General features: G+C 40.6%; 1 protein-coding gene across 2 annotated transcripts in view; it reads left to right on the top strand.

Moving 5' to 3' along the window:
- The window catches only part of gpat4 (glycerol-3-phosphate acyltransferase 4), a 100,685-nt gene extending 81,819 nt beyond the window's left edge, over window positions 1-18,866 (top strand). For both annotated transcript variants that reach the window (XM_059967335.1, XM_059967343.1), the window contains 2 exons: window positions 9,121-9,200; window positions 17,344-18,866. In XM_059967335.1, coding sequence (XP_059823318.1) covers window positions 9,121-9,200; window positions 17,344-17,452 — 189 coding nt within the window. In that variant the 3' untranslated portion in view covers window positions 17,453-18,866. The remainder of the gene's footprint in view (window positions 1-9,120; window positions 9,201-17,343) is intronic.
- Window positions 18,867-20,112: the final 1,246 nt, after the last annotated feature.

Here is a 20,112-nt window from a genome sequence, read left to right as displayed (position 1 = left end):
AGAGATTGTTGAAGCTTAATACAAGACACTGCAGTCATAGTGAGAATTCATTGTGCAAGGTTTAAGCTTAGCGGTGCATCAGATATTCAGGTTAAGCTTGCCACTTTGCATTACATTGTGTGTGGTTAAGTGTGCCCAACAAGGGTCACCAGTTGGGGTAAAAAACAGATAGTAAGCCATAACAGCACATTAGTACAAGGGGTTTTATTTGGTTTTCAGGTGAAAAAAATGAAAAATCTGCACAAAAGTCATGAAAAAAGAAATATTTATAAATAGACAAATGAAAGCAAACATGTATATACAAAAAATTACAAATATACAAAGGCTTTTTCCTCAGTACACTTTGTCTTTAACTTTCCAATATAACTATTCACAAACCGTCAAATCTAACCTCCACACCTCTCTAGCAAAACCAGACTGAGGGTTTAAATCTGCCTTTGCCTGGCCTAGAAGGACCAGGAAATTCAACTGTTGGTCTGGATGGGTGTTTGGGGGTGGGGGGGAATAACAATGTGACCAGGCCTTAATAATTACTTTAGATGCAGAATTGAAACATTTTAAACAGGGATTGTAACATCCTACAGTTTTATTCCACAACAAATGCCTTAGTTAAACCCATAACCACAAGCTCAGATGAATATAAAAGGATAGGCATTAGGATGCCCCAAACTGTCCATTGGTCCTTTTGGGGCTGTTCTGCTGACTACAATCTGATGTAATGGTGTAAGTGAAAATAAATTAAACTGTTTGGAATGTGTGTCTAGGATCCTTATTTTTACGAGTTATGAACTAATAGAGCACTTTAATTGAAGGGATTGCTTTGATTAGCCAAGCTAGACATTGTTTTACTGTTGGGCTGTGTAAATGTTGAGGTCCCCAAGAACTGCAGAACCAGAGCGCAAAGTGTATGAACTACTGGGGAAACTAGCCCAGGGACTGAACGAGGAGTGACTAACCGGGCAAAGTGGCAAGGTTAGCGGGAGCATTAACATTGCCAACCTGTTCTCTCACATCACCCCCCCCCCCCCCCCCACCTCTTCTGGATTGCAGAAGGTGGGCAATCGGGAGAGATGGTCTGCCATGACGATGTGCTGACCTGCCTTGTGATGGATGTTGAAATGGAATAGTTGAGGGAGTCGGGTACCATCTCATGATACGTGCGTTGTGGTCTTTCATGGCGTGGATCCAGTTGAGTGCTTTGTGGTCAGACTCCAGAACGAATTCTCTTCATGAGCTTCATTCTCAACAGTAGAACATCTTGTAGCAAGATGGTATCGCTGTTCTATCCCTCAGTACTACTAGCAGAACTGACACTGAAGTCTGCAAAGAATCTGGTCCAGTGGACCAAAGAGTGTAAGAAAGACTCTGTGACTCTGAAGGAGGCTTTGTATTCCTGGCTGATCGTCACCAGACTTCATCAAACCATTCACCTTCCAAGTCAACATCTCAGCAGTGGGGATTGGAGCAGTCCTGGCCCAGGGGAAAGAACAGCTTGTGTTGTACCTTAGTCGAAGTTGATAACTTGACTCCTGTGATAATTGCTACCTTGGTCAGTAGCTGTTACCGCAGGAGACATATTCCACTGTTGAGGAGAAGGAAACACTTGCCATAAAATGGGCCTTGGAGAGCCTCTGGGATTACCTGCTTGGCAGAGAATTCGTTCTGGAGACCGACCACAAAGCACTCACCTGGATCCATTCCATGAAAGACCACAATGCAAGCATCATGAGATGGTACCTGGCTCTACAACCATTCAACATTGGTCACAAGGCAGGACAGCACGTCATGGCAGACTCTTCCGATTGCCCACCTTGTGCAGTTGAGAAGAGGTGGGGGGGTGATGTGAGAGAACAGGCTGGCAATGTTAATTCTCCCGTTGACCTTGCCCCTTTGTCCAGTTAGTCACTCCTCCCCGTTCTGTCCCCAGTCTAATTTCTCCAGTAGTTCTCAAACTTTGCCCTCCCGTTCTGCAGGTCTTGTGAGTTCACCATTTATACACCCCAACAGCAAAACAATCATTAGTTTGGCTAATTAAAGCAATTCCTTAAGCTAACGTGCTTTACTGATTTAGGCTGCAGTTGTTCAATATATAAAATAAAACAGAAATGGTAATGACTTTGAAAAGCGCCCTGAAAAGGTACTCAAGTGATAAGGGCCTAAAGCACAATAATGCCTGAAGAAGTGACTGATGATATGTGGCAATTTGTGTTTATTATTTTAATATGTTGCCTTACGTTTCCTCCTCCTCACCTATCCTCAGAATTTACCTCAGCTGTTGGTTGACTGTATATTTACAAAATCAGAATGGTTACAACATGAAAGGAGGTTGTTGAATGTGCTGTGGCTTTATGTGAAAGCGATCTAACCAATCTCCCCATAGTTCTGCAATGTCTCTCTTTTCACTTTGAAGGCAATAATTGAATTTGCCTCTACTACTCCCTTGGCAGTACATTCCTGACCCCATCTACCTGTTACACAAACAAAAAAAATCCTCTTGGTATCATCTTTTGTTCTTTTGTGGAACACCTAATTCCAATTAAAACCGAGGTCTTGTTGGCTTTTTAATCATTTTCTGAACCGACTCTGCAAATCAAGTTGTCTCATTGAAGCCTTCTTGCTCACGGTCCCACCAAATCCCTGTTTTTGTATCCCTTTTGGCATTGTGCTCCCTAGTTAATATTGCCTTTTTTCATTCCTCCTACCAAATGTGTTATGATGGATGAATCACATTTGTAGTTTTATGGACTAATCTACTGTAGCTCTTTGAATATGATAAGTGGGCTAGATAACTGGAAGCAGTGGTTGTGCTATATTTGGAGTTTCAGAAGGCTTTTGATAAAGTCCCACACGGGAAATTGGTCAGCAAGTTTAAACACATAGAATCAGCACAATGCTGATAAAAGAAAATCTGCTGGAGTTGAGCAGCATCTGGGGAGCAGCAAGGAGGTGTCAAATTACATGTTGAAATTCTCAGGTTGTCTGGCTGAATATTGCCCCAGTCATTCCTCCATGGTGAAGATCGATGCAAAGGATTGATAAAGGCCATTACCTTTTGGCCCACCTGTCTATACTAATAACACTTACCTGTATTAATTCCATGTGCCTCTGTGCCCTGCTCATTCAAGTATCTGTCCAGATTCTTTCTAAATGTTGCTCCTGCCTCCTCCACTACCTCCTTTAGCAGCTCATTCCAGATACCCCTCAGGTGCGCATTAAACCTCCTCCCTCTAACCTTGAACATAGCTTTAGACTCCCTGATGCTGGGAAACAGACATTGACTACCTGTCCTATTTGTGCATCTTATTAATTTATACATCTCTGTCACATAATCACAGCCTCCATTGCTCAAGAAGGACCAGACCCAACCTACCAGAAGTCTCTTTATTAGTCAAGCCCTCAGAGGGTCAGAGATACACATCACAGAAACTGGCCATTGGGTCTATGCCTAACCATTAAGCAGCCATTTAAAGTAATCCAGTTTGTTTTAAACTTTTCTCCACATTTCCATTAGCTCCCCTAGATTCTACCAATCTCCTACATATTGGGACAGTTTACATTGACCAATTTAGCTTACCAGCCAGCATGTCTTTGAAATGTGGGAAGGAACCAGAGTACCTGGGGAATATCCACATGATGGCAGGAATAACATGCAGAACTCCACAACACCTGCAGTCAAGATAATAGCACCTGAGTTATTAACTCAGCTAGAGTTATAGATTCTTCACAGGCGCAACCCTTCCCACCATAACGGATATCTTCAAAAAGGTATCATTGAAGGCCCTCACATGTCTTCTTGCTTCTACCATCAGGGAGGAGGTCCAGGGTCCAAACTCAAGGACTTCTCCCCTCTGCCATCAGATTTCTGAACAGCCCATTGAGACCACTTTGTTATTCCTTCTTTTACACTGCTTATTTTTGTAAATTCTAATAAGTTTTATTACACTGTACTGCTGTGGCAAAACAACAAATTTCATGTAATTTCAGTCGTTAATAAATCAACTCTGACTCAGAAGTCAGGCTAACTGGATCAACTGCAGGTTGTTGAAACTGTAAAGCAATCCTTTGTCTTTCTACTGGAATCCCTCATTCAGGTTGGGATTAAATTTTGCTAAGCCATTCTCTTAGCTGTTTAAATGTCTGTCTCATCCATTCCTGTTCCTTAGCCTTTCTTTTCCTTTTGCCTGTTTCTTTGGATTCTTGAAATACCTGGAATTTTGAGTTGTTAGTTTTGGTCATCCTACAGCCACATCTCTGTTATAACTGTCATATATTAATGTCTGTACTGTGTGCCATCAACTTGTCTGTCTGGCTGCAAACGATGTAAACATCCAAAAAAGAGCCATAATTCTACTTTCTGCCACACACTTTTATCTTTTTTGCTGTTCCGTCAAGCTTTGGGGCATTTGATTTACAAGTAGATGGAGTGTGTAGCAAAACTGTGTAGAGAGAGGAAGGATAGGTAGATGATGGAGCAAAATTGCAGTCAGTGAGATGAGCTGAAGTATAATGCGAGTGATGAATACAGGACCAGTGGCATTATATTTGAATGCATGGAATATATGGAATAAAGTAAATGATCTTATAGACCAGTTAGTGATTGACAGGTATTATCTTGTGGATATCATACGAGTTGTGGCTGAAAGAAGATTATAGTTCGGAGCTTAACATTCAAGGATACACTTTGTATCTAAAGGACAGATGGGTAGGCAAAGAGTGGGCTTGCTGTGTTGGTAAAAAATGAAATCAATTCCTTAGAACGAGCATTGGAAGATTTAGAATCTTTGTCGGTAGAGTAAGGAAACTGGAAGGGTAAAAACAAACCTGATGGGAGTTATGAACAGTCGTCAAAATGTTGGGTGCAAGTTACAATGAGAGATAGAAAAGGTATGTTAAAAGGGCAATGTGATTTCAATATGCAGGTAGATTGGGGAAATCAAGTTGGTTCTGGATCCCAAGGGAGTGAATTTGTAGAATGCCTACAAGATGGCTTTTTAGAGCAACTAGGGAAAAAACAATTCTGGATTTAATGTTGTGCAAAGAACCAGATTTGATTAGGAGGAACAGGTAAATGAACCCTTTGGAGGCAGGGATTATAATATATAATTCACCCTGCAGTTTGACAGGGAGAAGCTGAAGTCAGATGTATCAGTATTACAGTGGAGTAAAGGAAATTACAGAGGCATGAGGGAAGAGCTGGCCAAAGTTGATTGGAAAGGAATACTAGACAGAACAGCAATGGCTGAAGTTTCTGGATGCAATTCAGAAGTGGCAGGATAGATACATCCCAAAGTAAAGGGATGGTAAGGCAACAGTTGCTAACAAAGGAAGTTAAGACAGTGTAAAAGCAAAAGAGAGTGCATATAATATGGCAACAACAGTTGGTGGAAATTTACAGATTGGGAATAATGTAAGAAGGATGCAAAAAGTTTTTTTTTCTAGATATATAAAGAGAAATGAGAGGAGAGAGTGGATATTGGATCACTGACAAATAACACTGTGGAGAGGTAGTAATGGGGGAGAAAGAAATGGCAGATGAACTTAACAAGTATTTTGAGTCAGTCTTCACTCCAGCAATCTGAATTCAAGTGTGTCGGGGGGGCTGAAGTATGTGTAGTTGCCATTTCTAAGGAGAACGTGCATGAGAAGCTGAAAGTTCCAAAGGAAGATAAATCACTACATCCCAGGGTTCTGAAAGAGGTATGTGAAGAGATTGTGTAGGCATTAGTAATGCTGTTTCAAAAATCACTAGGTTTTGGAATGGTTCTGGAGAACTGGAAAATTGCAAATGTCATCCCACTCTTCAAGAAGGGAGAGAGGCAGAAGAGATTGGTTGGGAAGATGAGTTCATTATTAAGGATAAGTTTTAGGGGTTCTTGGGGCACATGATAAAATAGGCAAATACTCAGCATGGTGATCTTAAGGGGAAATTGCCTGTCAAATCTGGAATTCTATGAGGAAATAACAGGCAGGTTAGACAAAGGAGAATCAGTAGAAGTTTACTTGGAGTTTCAGATGGCCTTTGACAAGGTGCTGCAAATGAGGCTCTTAAATAAGATAAGAGCCCATGGTATTACTAGAAAGATGCTAGTATAGATAGACAATTAGCTTAATCTCCTTACAGACAACCACAAAACTAAGAAACCTTGAGAGAACCCATTAAAATAATGACCAAAACATCCAGTGTACGGGGGAGAGGAAAACAAATTACACAACCCTTTCCAATTCAGCCTGGCTCTTAAATCAGTCAGGTCTTGGAGATGCCACGACTCTGCTTCGACCCCGACTCTGCTTACCACGACCAGGCCTTCCCTGTGCCTCTGCCACCACTTATCTCAACCACCCTTTCCTTGCCTCTCCATTGCTATTGTTGTGAACACAGCTTGAGGATAGAAGGGTGTCCATTTAGAATAGAGATGAGGAGAAATTTCTTAATCCAGAGGGTGGTGAGTCTTGGAATTCCTTGCCACAAACAGCTGTGGAGGCCAAGTGATTAGATGTATTTAAAGTGGAGGTTGATAGATTCTTGATTAGTCAAAGGTTACAGGAAAAGGCAGAATGGGGTCGAGAGGGATAATAAATCAGCCATGATGGAATGGCAGTTCTTGTGTCTTCTTCATGACAAGATACCACACAGGAAATTGGTTCATGGATTAAAATCAGAAAAACACATAAGCTTTGTCTGAATTTAAAACAGAAAAAAGTGGAAAAATGAAGGATTCTTAATTCCTGTTGAAGACAAAGAATGCCACCTGATCCACTATATGTGTCCAGCATTTTCTGTTTTTAGGTTCAGAAGGAAGGAGGAAAGGCTGTGCTTGTATAGACAAGTTCTCCAGCATCTCTTTTTGGTTTACAACCTGTTACCAAGACTCAGTGCCAGCACAGGGATCCACAGCGTTTTGGACAGGAATTTCAATCAGTTTTGTCCAACAGGGTTCTGCATTATTGCTGAAGACCTCAAATTGCAGCACCTTTGTTATCTATCCATTCTGCCAGCCCAAATATTTGCATAAAATCTGCTCTTCTCTGCACATTATACCCCACTCCCCCAGCTTTGTGTCATCTACAGTACTGTGCACCCGTTCAAATCAGTAAAGTACTTAAAGAGACCCAGTTATTCCAGCACTGAGTTTGTTTACCTCTAGAATCACCACTCCGGCAACTCAGATTCAATCTGACCAGCACTGCTGTAAGTACTTCCTCTGATTGTAAGGATACTCCAGTTTTTTTCTGCATCCAAAGACCTGCTGGTTGGTGTGTTAATTGTTGTGAAATTGAATGCTAAAAAGGGCACATGAAAATACGGGGAGGAGTTGATTATTCTGAGAGCTAACATAGATTCACTGGGCTGAATGGCCTGTAGTGTCTTAACAGAACCAGCCTTCTGCCAGCACTGTATCTGTCACGTAGCTAATGTTCTATCCTGTTGCTGCTGCTGCCCTTTTTATTCCATGTCCTTCAGTTTTGATGATGTCCTATTGTGTGGCATTATTTCTAATGCCTTTTGATGTCTAACTGTACCACATTAACTAGTATTGAATATTTGTAGCTTTTTTTTTTCTTAGTCTCAATTGTTTCTTGTGCTCCCAGTCTTTAGTTCTCCTGTGAACCTTCAGTGATCAGCCTGATTTTTATCATTAATTTTGTTTCCTGCCATATTCTCTCTGTACTTCATCCAGGGAGCTCTGGCTTCAGTTTCTCTACCCTTTTCTCTGAGTGTGTAGAGATGTATTTGAACCATCTCCACTTTAATGGCCTCCTTGTGCTGTTGCCTTGGCCAGACCTAGAAATTGGCCATTCTCAAATCATTTTTTATTATCTTGGAATGGTCAGTATCTTTTTCCATAATTATTCTTCCCTTTGTTTCTCTGCATTTGACACAACTTTGCATGAATATCCTTAATTGTGCACTATAAATTAAATAATAAACTGGTTTTGTTATCCAAATTCTTGCTCCACAAACTTGAGGGGAGTCTATTCCATCAAGATGAGGATGTTTTTGTTCCCCTTGTGAGCATAGAAAAAGTAATAGCTTTCAAACTTCTTTTTTGGTGTCCCACAGAGTCTTCAGTCACTATTAGTTCAAACCACTTAAAAACAAAATGCGTCTTTATTTGATAACACATTCGGATTTGGATATGTACCTAGGTGGTATTCTAACTCACCCACGCAATACCGAATTTATCAATACCAAATAAATAGATAATGCACAATTCCAAATTCATTTTATGATTAATGATCTATGTTAAATATGAACTAACGTTTCTTGATTTTAATCATCTTCTTGCTATAACTGATGTAGCACATGGGATTAAATTGACCTCAGTTCTCTTAGTTTGGCAAGCTGAAAATCTGATCTGGTCTTGGAAATCGATTTTTTTATTGTCAGACATACCAAGTATGGTGGAAAAACTTGTAGATAATGAACTGTTCATAGAGATCAATTCATTACACAGTGCATTGAGGTAATACAGGGTAAAACATGGCAGAATGAAGTGTTACAGCATCAGACAAACTGCACTGCAGGTAAATAAAAAGTCATTAATGAACCCAGTATTCCAGTGGTATTTGGTGAAGGCAGGATCAGACTAAACTGTATAAAAATTAAAGAATATTGGTGAAATATTCACCACGCTTTAGTTTTATGAAATGCTATTTAGTTGTTGCATAGTTGAAATTTCTAGCCACTTTCTGTTGCTAGTTGCATCTAGTTTACTGTGCAGGAATTTTCTGATCAGGTGTGCTATGACTGATAATCTGGCTTAAATTTAAGACCATAAGACATGGAGCAGAATCCAAGTGCGGTCTGACCAATGCATTATAAAGCCTCAGCATCACATCCTTGCATTGATGTTCTAGTGCTCTTGAAATGAATGCTAACATTGAATTTACTTTCCTTACCGTTAATTCAGCTGCAGGTTAACCTTTAGGGAATACTGCATAAAGATTCCCAAAGCCTTTTAAAGTGGTGTAATTTCCCTCAGGTTCATTCAGTGCAAGTTTACCCATTATTCCGACCAACATTAAAAAAAGTGATTTTGACAGACTGGCAGTGAAGCATTGTAACTTGTTGAGCAGCCCAGGAAAACAGTCTTAAAATGACTTTTTTATGTTGCACAGGAAGGTGAAGATGCAGTACAATTTGCTAATCGTGTGAAAGCTGCAATTGCCAGGCAAGGTGGTCTTGTTGATTTACTGTGGTAAGTAAATTCTTTCCATTACATTGTCTTAGATTAATCAACAATGTCTATGACTTCAATGTCACATATAGAAAATGTCATAAACAACAGCTTGCTCTCCATATTGTTCTGCCCTGGCTTGCAACATCCAAGGTGAACCTGACCAACAGAGGGCCTTAGGAGCATGTCACTTCTCAAAATATAAAGTATGTTGAATCACTTATCTAAACTTGATCACTTTGAGTTACCTAATTTCAGTCAATAATTTGTAAATTGCTGTGACAGAATGATAGATTTCACGCCTTCTTGGTAACATATCTACAGTCACCTTTCCTCCTGTCCATGTCTCAAGGCTTAGCTCCTTCTCTATGTAAAATCATCAGTGGTGTACGTTCCACCCCTGGTCAATGTCATGCAGGCACTAGGTGGGCTAAGCACCAGTCATGAAACAGTATGATGTTTTTTAATGACTTCCCTATCATTTCAACCAAGCCAGCTTGAGGAAGTTTCTGACCAAATACCATCAATGTGTCACCTGTGGAACCAAAGGAGTCAACACATTTGACCACTGTTACACCACCATCAAGAATGCTTCCTGTACCATCCCACACCTGCATTTTGGCAAGTCAGACCACCTGCCTATACTCTACTCCCAGTGTACAGGCAGAGACTAAAGACTGCAACACTGGTGATGAGGATCACAAAGTTATGATCCAGGAAGATGGGGAATTCTTACAAGACTGCTTTGAATTGGTGGACTAGAAGATATCAGGGATTCATCTTCGAATCTGAATGAATATGCTGCAGTTGTCACTGACTTCATCAGGACCTGTGTGGATGAATGTGTCCCTTTGAGAATGTAACCAGACATACCCAAACGAAAAACCGTGGATGAACCAGGAGGTTCACAGTATGCTGAGGGCTAGATCCATGGCATTCAGGTCTAGTGATCCAGAATTTTACAAGAAGTCCAGGTATGACCTATAGAAGGCTAGATCAGGATGCAGTTAAGGCTGCGAGAGCAAAATACTTTTCTGACCTAATTTCTAACAACTCTCATAGTCCCAAGGTCTTATTCAGCACCATAAATTCTGTCATTTGTCCCACCCACAGTATTAGTTTAGATGTGTCCCCTGTTAAGTGCAAAGAATTTTTAAAATTCTTCATTAGCAAAATTGAGGACATTAGAATGAACATTTCCCCACTACCCATGATCTAGCTGTCTCACTGGTCTGTTCAACCCATCATACTACCCTCCCTTACAAAGATTGTTTCCACCATGAAACCTGCAACCTGCCCCCTTGACATTGTCCCCACTGCCTTCCTGAAGGATGTCTTTGACGTAGCCAGTACCAGCATCCTCTATTATTAACAACTCCTTGGCCACTGGTACTGTTCCAATCTGCTTCTAGTGCCCCGTGTTTTCAGCCCCTTCTGAAAAAACCCAACTTAGACCCTACCTTACCTAGTAACTACAGACCTATTTCTAAACTTCCATTCCTGTCAAAGGTTCTAGAAAAGGTTATTCTTAGTCAATTGCTGCCCTACCTACACCAAAACAACATCTTGGAAAGATCTCAGTCAGGTTTTAAGGCTTATCATAGCACAGAGTCTGCACTGCTGAAAGAGTACAATGATCTCCTCCTCTGTACCAACTCAGGTGACTCTGCCATCCTAATTCTTCTTGACCTCAACGCAGTATTCAATACTGTGGATCACGCCATTTTAATAGACTGTCTCCAGTACAGGGTTGGTGTTGATGGCACTGCCTTGAACTGGTTTACATCCTATCTCAAAAATAGAAGCTTCTCCGTCAACATAGGCAAATTTTCCTCTTCCCCAGCTAGTTTCTCCTGCGGCGTCCCACAAGATTCCATCCTAGGTTCTATTCTTTTCTCTATATACATACTTCCCCTTGGCCAAATCATTCAAAAACACGACATTTCCTTCCATTGTTATGCTGACGACACACAGCTTTATCGCCCCTTGAAACCAAACAACCAGTCAAATCTGCTCAGCCTCATGAGCTGCCTTGAGGACATAAAGTGTTGGATGGCACAAAACTTCCTACAGCTGTATGAAGGCAGGTCTGAAGTTGTCCTACTTAGCCCCCCCTGACTCCATCAAACTGATTACCAACTATCTTGGTAACCTGTCCACCCTTGTCAAACACCATGTCAAAAACCTTGGTGTGATATTTGATTCTGCCTTTAAGTTTGACAAGCAAATTAATGCAGTGGTAAAAGCCAGTTTTTTTACAGCTTTGTACTATTGCCAAAATCAAGCCTTTTCTCTCTTTCAAAGATCTTGAGTCATCCACGCCCTTATATCCTCCTGATTGGACTATTCCATTCCCTGTATATAGTCGGCCCTCCTTATCCACAGGTTCCACATGCGCGGATTCAACCAACCGTGGATCGGGAAAACCCGGAAGTTCTCTCTCCAGCACTCATTGTTTGAGCATGTACAGGTTATTTATTCTTGTCTTTATTCCCTAAACAATACAGTATAACAACTATTACATAACATTTACATTGTATTAGGTACTATAAATAATCTAGAGATGATTTAAAGGTTCAGGCAGTTCCCGGATTATGAATGAGTTCTGTTCCTGAGTCCGCCTTTAAGTCGGATTTGAAATCGGAACAGGTACATCTGGTATTATTTAGCATCAGTTAGTCAAATGTTTGTCTTAGTATATAGTATTTATTATACCTTTCTGTGCGTATAAAATATTTAAGAAACGTGCGTACTTCAATAATTAAACCACTGAATCGCTTAGTAGTAATTGTAGCTTTCATCGGGGCAGGGCCTTTCACATGCTCCATTAAAATTGTTCCGATTGTTGACCAACTGTAGCCTAATGCTTTTCCAATGACCGAAGGTGTTTCACCTCTTTCTGATCACTTTATTACTTTCACTGTATTTTCAATTGTGATCGTGATCATTTACGTGAACAGAAACACTGCAGATCCAGAGTTGCACTGGGCCCTAAAGTCCACCACACTGAGACAGGTTAAATAAGGTCGGGGGTTCAGCTGTGTCCTAAAGACCACCGACTTGAGCATCTGTGGTTTTTGGTAACCGTGGGGGGTTCCTGGAACCGATCCTCTGTGGATAAGGGGGGCCGGCTGTACTGGGATTAGTCAGTCGTCCCTGTCCCACCTGCAACTGGTCCAGAACGCCACAGCCAGGCTCCTGACAGGTGCCCGGAAGAGGGACCTTGTTTCTTCTATTCTGGCCTCTCTCCACTGGCTACCAGTGCGGTTTAGAATTAATTTTAATGTTCTTCCGTTTGCTTATAAAGCCCTAAATGGGCTGGCTCCCTCCTATATCGCAGACCTACTTATTCTACTTCCAGGTCCCTCAGGCTGGTTGACTTGGGGCTCCTAGCTGTCCCGCGATCTAAATTTAAACTCAGGGGTGACCATGCCTTTGCTGTTGCAGCCCCTAGACTGTGGAACGGCATTCCCCTCTCTATCAGGTCTGCCCCCTCCATTGACTGTTTTAAGTCCAGGCTCAAAGCTTACCTTTATTCACTAGCGTTTGAATCTTCCTGGTGTGGCTGATTTTTAGCTCATGCCTAGGCTCATGTGTTGTTTATTTTGTGCCTATAAGCTGAGTGCCTTGTTGTTTAAATCTGTGTTTCTTGTATTTGTGATCTTAGCTACCTGTTATGGTTTGTACAGCACTTTGGTCAACATGGGTTGTTTTTAAATGTGCTTTATAAATAAATTTGACTTGACTCAAGGATTCATGTTTAGCCCACTGCTGTATTCTCTCTACACCCATGACTGTGTGGCTAAGCACAGCTCAAACACCATCTATAAATTTGCCAATGACACAACTATTGTTGGCAAAATATCATATGGTGACAAGGAGGCATACAGGAGTGAGATAGATCAGCTGGTTGAGTGGTGTTGCAGCAATAACTTTGTGCTCAGTGTCAGTAAGACCATGGAATTGATTGTGGACTTCAGGAAGGACAAGTCAAGGGAACACGTTACCAGTCCTCATTTAGGGATTAGCTGTGGAAAGAGTGAGCAGTTTCAAGTTCCTGGGTTTCAACATCTCTGAAAATATACCCTGAGCCTAACATGTTGGTGTAGTTATAAAGAAGGCAGGACAGTGTGTACACAATTGGCCCTCCTTATCCGCGGGGGATTGGTTCTGAGAACCCTGCGGATACCAAAAAACACAGATGCTTAGGTCCCTTATTTAACTTGAATCAGTGCGGTGTCTTTAGGACCCAGCGGAACCCCGGACTTTATTTAACATGTTCAGTGCAGTGGACATTAGGACCCGGTGCAGCTCTGAATCTGTGGCGTTTCTGTTCACGGAAATAATCATGATCATGATTGAAAATAAGGTGGAAGTAATAAAGCAATTGGAAAGAGGTGAAACACCATCAGTCATTGGCCATGCGTTAGGCTACAGTCAGTCAGCGATTGGAACAATTTTAATGGAGCATGCAAAAGGCCCTGCCCCAATGAAAGCTACAATTATTACTAAGCAACGCAGTGGTTTAATTATTGAAATACATATGTTTCTTAAGTGTTTTGTATGCATAGAAAGGTAAAATATGTACTATATTCTAAGAAAAACGCTTGACTAACTGACACTAAATAATACTGGATATACCTGTTCCGACTTCAAATCTGACTTAAAGACAGACTCAGGAACAGAACTCATTCATAACCCGGGGACTACCTGTACTTTAAGTCATTTCTAGATTACTTATAATACCTAATACAATGTAAATGCTATGTAAATAGTTGTTATACTGTATTGTTTAGGGAATAATGACAAGAAAAAATAGTCTGTACATGCTCAAACAATGAGTGCTGGAAGAGCACTTCCGGGTTTTCCCGATGCGTGGTTGGTTGAATCCATGCATGTGGAATCTGCGGATAAGGAAGGCCGACTGTATTTCATTAGGAATTTGAGGCGATTGGTATGTCACCAAAGGCTCTAGCATTCTAACTGGTTGTATCACCATCTGATGTTGAGGGGACACTGCACAGGATTGGAAAAAGCTGTAGAAAGTTGCAAACCCAGCCAGCTCCATCGTAACACTAGCCTCCTGAACATCAAGGACATCTTCAGAAGGAGATGATTCTAAAAGGCAGCATCCATCATTAAGGACCCCCATCAACCAGGACATGCCCTCTTCTTGCTACCATCAAGGAGGAGATACAGGAGGGTGAAAACACACTCAGCATTTTAGGAACTGCTTCTCTTTTTGCACTACTATATATATATGTGTGTGTGTGTGTGTGAAAACAAACTTACACACATTGATCTATTTTATTACAATTATTAAACACAAAATAATTGATTGCATAATTGCCCACCCCCTTCAAGTCAGTATTTAGAAGAACTTTTGGCAGCAATTACAGCCTTGAGTCTGTGTAGCTAGGTCTCTATCAGCTTTGCACATCTTCATGCTGCAATTTTTCATAATTCTTTGCAAAACTGCTCAAGCTCTGTCAGATTGCATGAGGATCGTGAATGTACACTGCTTTTCAAGTCCAGCCACAAATTCTCAATTGGATTGAGGTCCAGACTTGGCTGCTCCAGGACATTAACTTTGTTGATTTAAGCCATCCCTGTGTAGCTTTGGCTTTATGCTTGGGGTCATTGTCTTGCTGGAAAGCAAATCTCCCAAGTGGCAGTTTTCTTGCAGCCTGCATCAGGTTTTCTTCCAGGATTTCCCTGTATTTTGCTGTATTCATTTTACCCTTCACCTTCACAAGCTTATACCAAATATAGCATTTAGTCTGATGGCCGAAAAGCTCAATTTTGGTTTCATCAGACCATAGTCAACTATGTGTCTTCTGACAAACTCTAGCCAAGATTTCATGTGAGTTTATTTCTTTGCCACTCTCTCATAAAGCTGCAACTGGTAAAGCACCCGGACAATAGTTGTATATACAGTCTCTCCCATCTCAGTCTCTGAAGCTTGTAACTCCTCCAGAGTTGTCATAGGTCTCTTGGTGGCCTCCCTCACTAGTCCCCTTCTTGCATGGTCACTCAGCTTTTGAGGATGGCCTGCTCTTGGCAGATTTACAGCTGTGCTACAATCTTGAGGATTGACTTAACTGTACTCCAAGGGATATTCAGTGACTTGGAAATTTTCTTGTATCCTGACTTGTGCTTTCCAATAGCCTTTTAACGGAGTTGCTTGGGGTGTAGTTTTTATCAGGATACTGACTCACCAGCAGTTGGACCTTTCAGATACAGATGTATTTGTACTGCAATCGATTGAAACACCTTGACTGTCTATTTGGAGAGGTGGAGGTGATCTCCTTAACTAATTATGTGACTTCTAAAACCAATTGGCTCCACCAGTGATGATTTGGTGTGTTATATTAAAAGGGATGAATACTTCTGCAATCAATTATTGTGTTTTATATTATAATTAATTTAGATCACTTTGTATAGATCTGTTTTCACTTTGACATGAGAGTCTTTTTCTGTTGATCAGTGTAAAAAGAAAAGCCAAATTAAATCCACCGTGATTCAATGTTGTAAAACAATAAAACATGAAAACTTCTGGGGTGGGTGGCGGGGGGAGGAGGAGATAAATTGACTTTGAACTTTGATTATGCTGAGGAGGTGAAATAAAAGGAACTGTAAGCAGGCCACGGAGAGGAGTTTGGTTTCCCCGATGTGCTGAGCCATGTCTACAACTCTGCTGTTTCCTGCATCAACCACATTGGTGGATCTAGAGTAGCATTTAAATCACAGTAGGTAAGAACAGCTGATTTCATTCTCAAGGTGTTAGTCAATAGGTTTCAAACATTTGGTCCTTTTTGCCTGTTCCGTCATTCAGTGGAAGTATTTCCTTGATACCATTGTACTGAATCCTGGTGTCTGCTTTTGCTTGATATGCAAACATTTGTTTAACACTTGGTGTGGATTTCACTGAACATTCACTCCACTGGGTGTAAAGAATTCTATAAATTTGCAACCTTTTAAATGAAGTAACAGTATCTGGATAATACTGCTTCAACTGGTATTTTTGGTTCCTGGGTGTAACTGGGCTGTCTGTGAGTTTAGATGTTTAAATATTTGGAGAATCAAGTTCAGTTCAGTAAAGTGGGGCTGAAGTGGAGATCACCCTGTTAAATTAGTCTGTGATTTTCTTTCAATATTTCTGTTAATTTCTGCATAGAAGAATACAGAGTACAGGAAGATATATATTGTAAGTCAAAAAAAGAATAAAATATTATCAAATACATTATATTTGAGTCACTCTTGGAATCTCATTACCCTATATTCACGTAAATTAAATTTAATCGTAATACAAAAAAAGAATCTAAGCCCACTACCAAGATTGAAGCTGTTTGGTAAAGAAAGAATAAAGGAAAAAATCCTTATCATACAGTGAAATATGTTATTAGCCAACATCTGTACTTTAAGAGCAAATCAGAGGTTTTGAAAATAGTTCAAAAATGGTCCCCACAATGTTTGAAAGTCTTGACTAAATTCAGAAATTGAACAACAGATCTTCTCTAAATTTAAGCATGACATAAGATCACGTAACCATTGAGTGTGAATAGGTGTAATGACATCCTTCCATTTAAGCAAGAGTACCCTCCTAGCTGTAAGAGAAATAAAAGCAAAAATGTGCAAATCAGATGTCTCCAAATCTTTGGGAACAAGATTTACAAATTTCAATTTCTGAGGAAACTTGGAATGGAATTTTTAAATTGGTTAACACTTTATTGTTAAGTGCCCGCCACTCCTACCTAAAATTTAAAGTGGTCCACAGGGCTCACAAGGCCAAGGATAAGCTATCTTGTTTTTATTCGGATATATCTCCCTATTGTGATAGATGTAACAATGGAGAAGCTTCACTAATTCATATGTTTTGGACATGTCTGAGTCTTGAAAAATACTGGAAGAAAGTATTCCAAACTTTCTCTGTACTTTTCAAAGTAAATTTTAAGCCTAACCCTTTGACTGCCTTATTCGATATTGTTGGAGGAAAATATACTATTTTGGAGTCTGTGATTTTGAATGGTGGAACGAACACACAGTGGGATGGTGCACAGTGAATGGTCTACTTCTCATGTTCATTAGATTTATTTGAAACCCTTGTTGACTTGGATTTAACCCTGATGTGCTGACCCTGATGTGATTTGTATGTTGGTTTCAGGGATGGTGGCCTCAAAAGAGAAAAAGTGAAGAACACATACAAAGAGGAGCAGCAGAAACTCTACAGCAAGATGATAGTGGGGAACCATAAAGACCGAAGCCGTTCCTGAAATCTCCACCGGAAGACTCAATCCACTGCCAGTCTGGGGGGTGTCAACTGACACATCTTTGGCTGTGTTTCTGGCCCACAATAAATTAAAGGGCAAGAGTCTTTCCAAGTACTTTCTTTTCCATCTTATTGAAGAATTTAAACCTTGGCATCATGCAGTGGAAAGAAATCTGCTGAGATCTGGACTGTGTTTATCAGGAAATAGACTTGGAAAATGTCCGTTAACAATGTGTCTGTGACTGGGGTTCAGGTAAAGTAACGAACATGACATAGATGTACCAAGGATGAAAGGGATTGTCCAGCTGGTGTGGGTTATGCCAAGCCCACTTTGACCAATTGGAACAGTTAGCCATAGCTTTGTGTTTTACCTCACAGGGTTGTGGGAGCATCTCTGTTGAGGAGGGCAGCTCGAAAGAATGAGAACAGGGAAGGAACAGGAGTACTAAACCTTTGAACAACTGAGGTGTGTTGAAGATACCCTCTGATACATATGTACTCATTGTAGTTTCATTCTGTTTAAAGATCAGTACTTGCATGCCATTTTTTTCCCTTCAAAAATTGCATAGACCTGTATTTGTCATTGTAATCAGGAAAGGGAAAAATAATACCTCTTCCACACAGTTGGTCTGGCTACAAGCAGATGTGAAGGAAGCCTTTCTTGTACTTAGTTTACTTCACTCCAACAGAAGACTTGGGGGTGGGGGGGGGGGATCCTCCAGTATAGCAAGGGAGATCTATGTACGTGCATCGATACTGTTCCTTGGTGCTTGTTTTCTTTTCTTAGAAGCTTATCCTGTTGTTCTGTTTCATCATGTAAGGATATTAGCATCTGTATTTTAGAAATGTGCCCTTAAGCAAAAGTTTTCCAATTTCTGCCTGACAGTGATTTTTGACTGTCTCCTTTTCAAAATTTGAAAACTGCCTTGGAATCATCTCATGACATAATTTGGTTTTATTGGCAGAGCCCATGTTTCTCTTCATTGTCACATTCTGTGAATCAAGCATTAGTATGGTGGGACCTTGGGAGGAATTTGCGTTAAACCATTCAGGTTTGGATAAAACCGTTTACAGATATTTATGTCGGATGTATTAGATGTGTATGGGTGTGTGCTGTTGGGTTTGTACTTGGTTTCTCTCCCAAAATACTGTGTTGATAGCATACTGCATAGCGGTGGATATGTTCACTGGAAGTTTCTGCTGGTCTCTCCTCCCAGGAATCTTGTGGACATATGGTTCTAAGGTGGCTTCTGTCCTTAATGCATGCAGAACTGCTCTGCTAGTTCTGCTTCAGAATCCTTTGAAACAAACAAGAACCTGAGAGTGGATGTGTCCTGTTGTGGGAGAGTCTAGTGCTTGAATGTTCAAAAATAAGCGATTGCTCATTTAACAAAGATAAAAGTGACTTTTTTCTTGTCCCTCTGGTTTCATCCTCAAATGAAATAGTTTATATTTTCAAGACATGGGTAGGGAGACTCTTGATAAGCGAGAGGGTGAAAGGTTACTTGAATAGGCAATGTAGAGTTGAGGTTTCAGTCACATTGGTTGTAACAGTATGAAGTAGTGAAGCAGGGCTGTGGGGTGAGTTACTGCTCTGTTACGTATTTAAATCCATGCATCAGTGGCGGGACTGCCAAGGACCCAGTGGTGAATGTTCAACTTCATTGTGCGATTTCTTCCCATGTGGCTTTCGTTAAGTAATGTTGAAAATAGCGGAGTAATGAGCAGATGGTGTGAAGAGCTAATTAACAACATACTCGGCACTGTGGTTAACTGTGTCCCAAGATGCCTGACTGAAGGACCGTAGGGGTACGCACACCATTACTGTGCCACCTCCGGGATGATGTGATGCCGTGTGTTGAAGAGGAGGCTGGGTGACTTGCTGAAAAATGAGACAAGCACAGGGCTAAATTTGGAATATAGTTAATGGGAGCAACTGTTTCCAGATCGCCCAAATGTTGTCTTGGACTGATTCCCGCTTTGCTACCTGGATCCTTCCAAAATACCTCAATGTTTTGGTGTTCTATCTCAATTTTACCTTCCTCCTGCCCACCACCACCATTTTTTCTGTAATAGCTCATAACTCACTGATCAATAAAATGGGATTATTGGTAATGAGGTTTGTTTCTAATCCAAGTTTCATAAACAACATGGTAATTGGCTTGGAACTAGGAAGCTGGCATCTTCAAGAGCAGGAAAGCAGTGAATTACTAAAAAAAAAGTTAGACAAAATGTAGACAATGTATGATGGGGAAATCAGTATAGATGTGGAACTCAAAAGTTCAGACCTGTCAAGTAGCATTACAATTCTGGGCAGTGTTCTGGTAATTCTGATTTTATTTCTATAGATATTCATTCATTTAGCAAATAGATGATACTTTAAATTAGATTTCAACAGCCAAACTTATTTCACATGCTAAAGCCACGAATCCTGTTGCAGCTACAGAAGAGGAGTACCCCATTTGTCATTTGCCCAGTTAGTTTCTGATCATGTCTGGGTTTTTAACCCCCTGCCCCTGGTTCTGGATTTTATGAGTCCATTTGTACTGATTTAAGGAACAGAGCTAGTTTAAGCAACTACCAATGTGACACAGCATCCATAGCTAAAAAGATGTGAATATAATTGTTGTTAAATGAAAAGTAACATTAATTGATGAAATGGTA

The sequence above is a fragment of the Hypanus sabinus genome, chromosome 1, assembly GCF_030144855.1.
Source record: "Hypanus sabinus isolate sHypSab1 chromosome 1, sHypSab1.hap1, whole genome shotgun sequence".
Classification (NCBI taxonomy): domain Eukaryota; kingdom Metazoa; phylum Chordata; class Chondrichthyes; order Myliobatiformes; family Dasyatidae; genus Hypanus; species Hypanus sabinus.
Note: the sequence above shows the minus strand (reverse complement) of the source record. Positions and strands in the feature narration are given on the sequence as shown.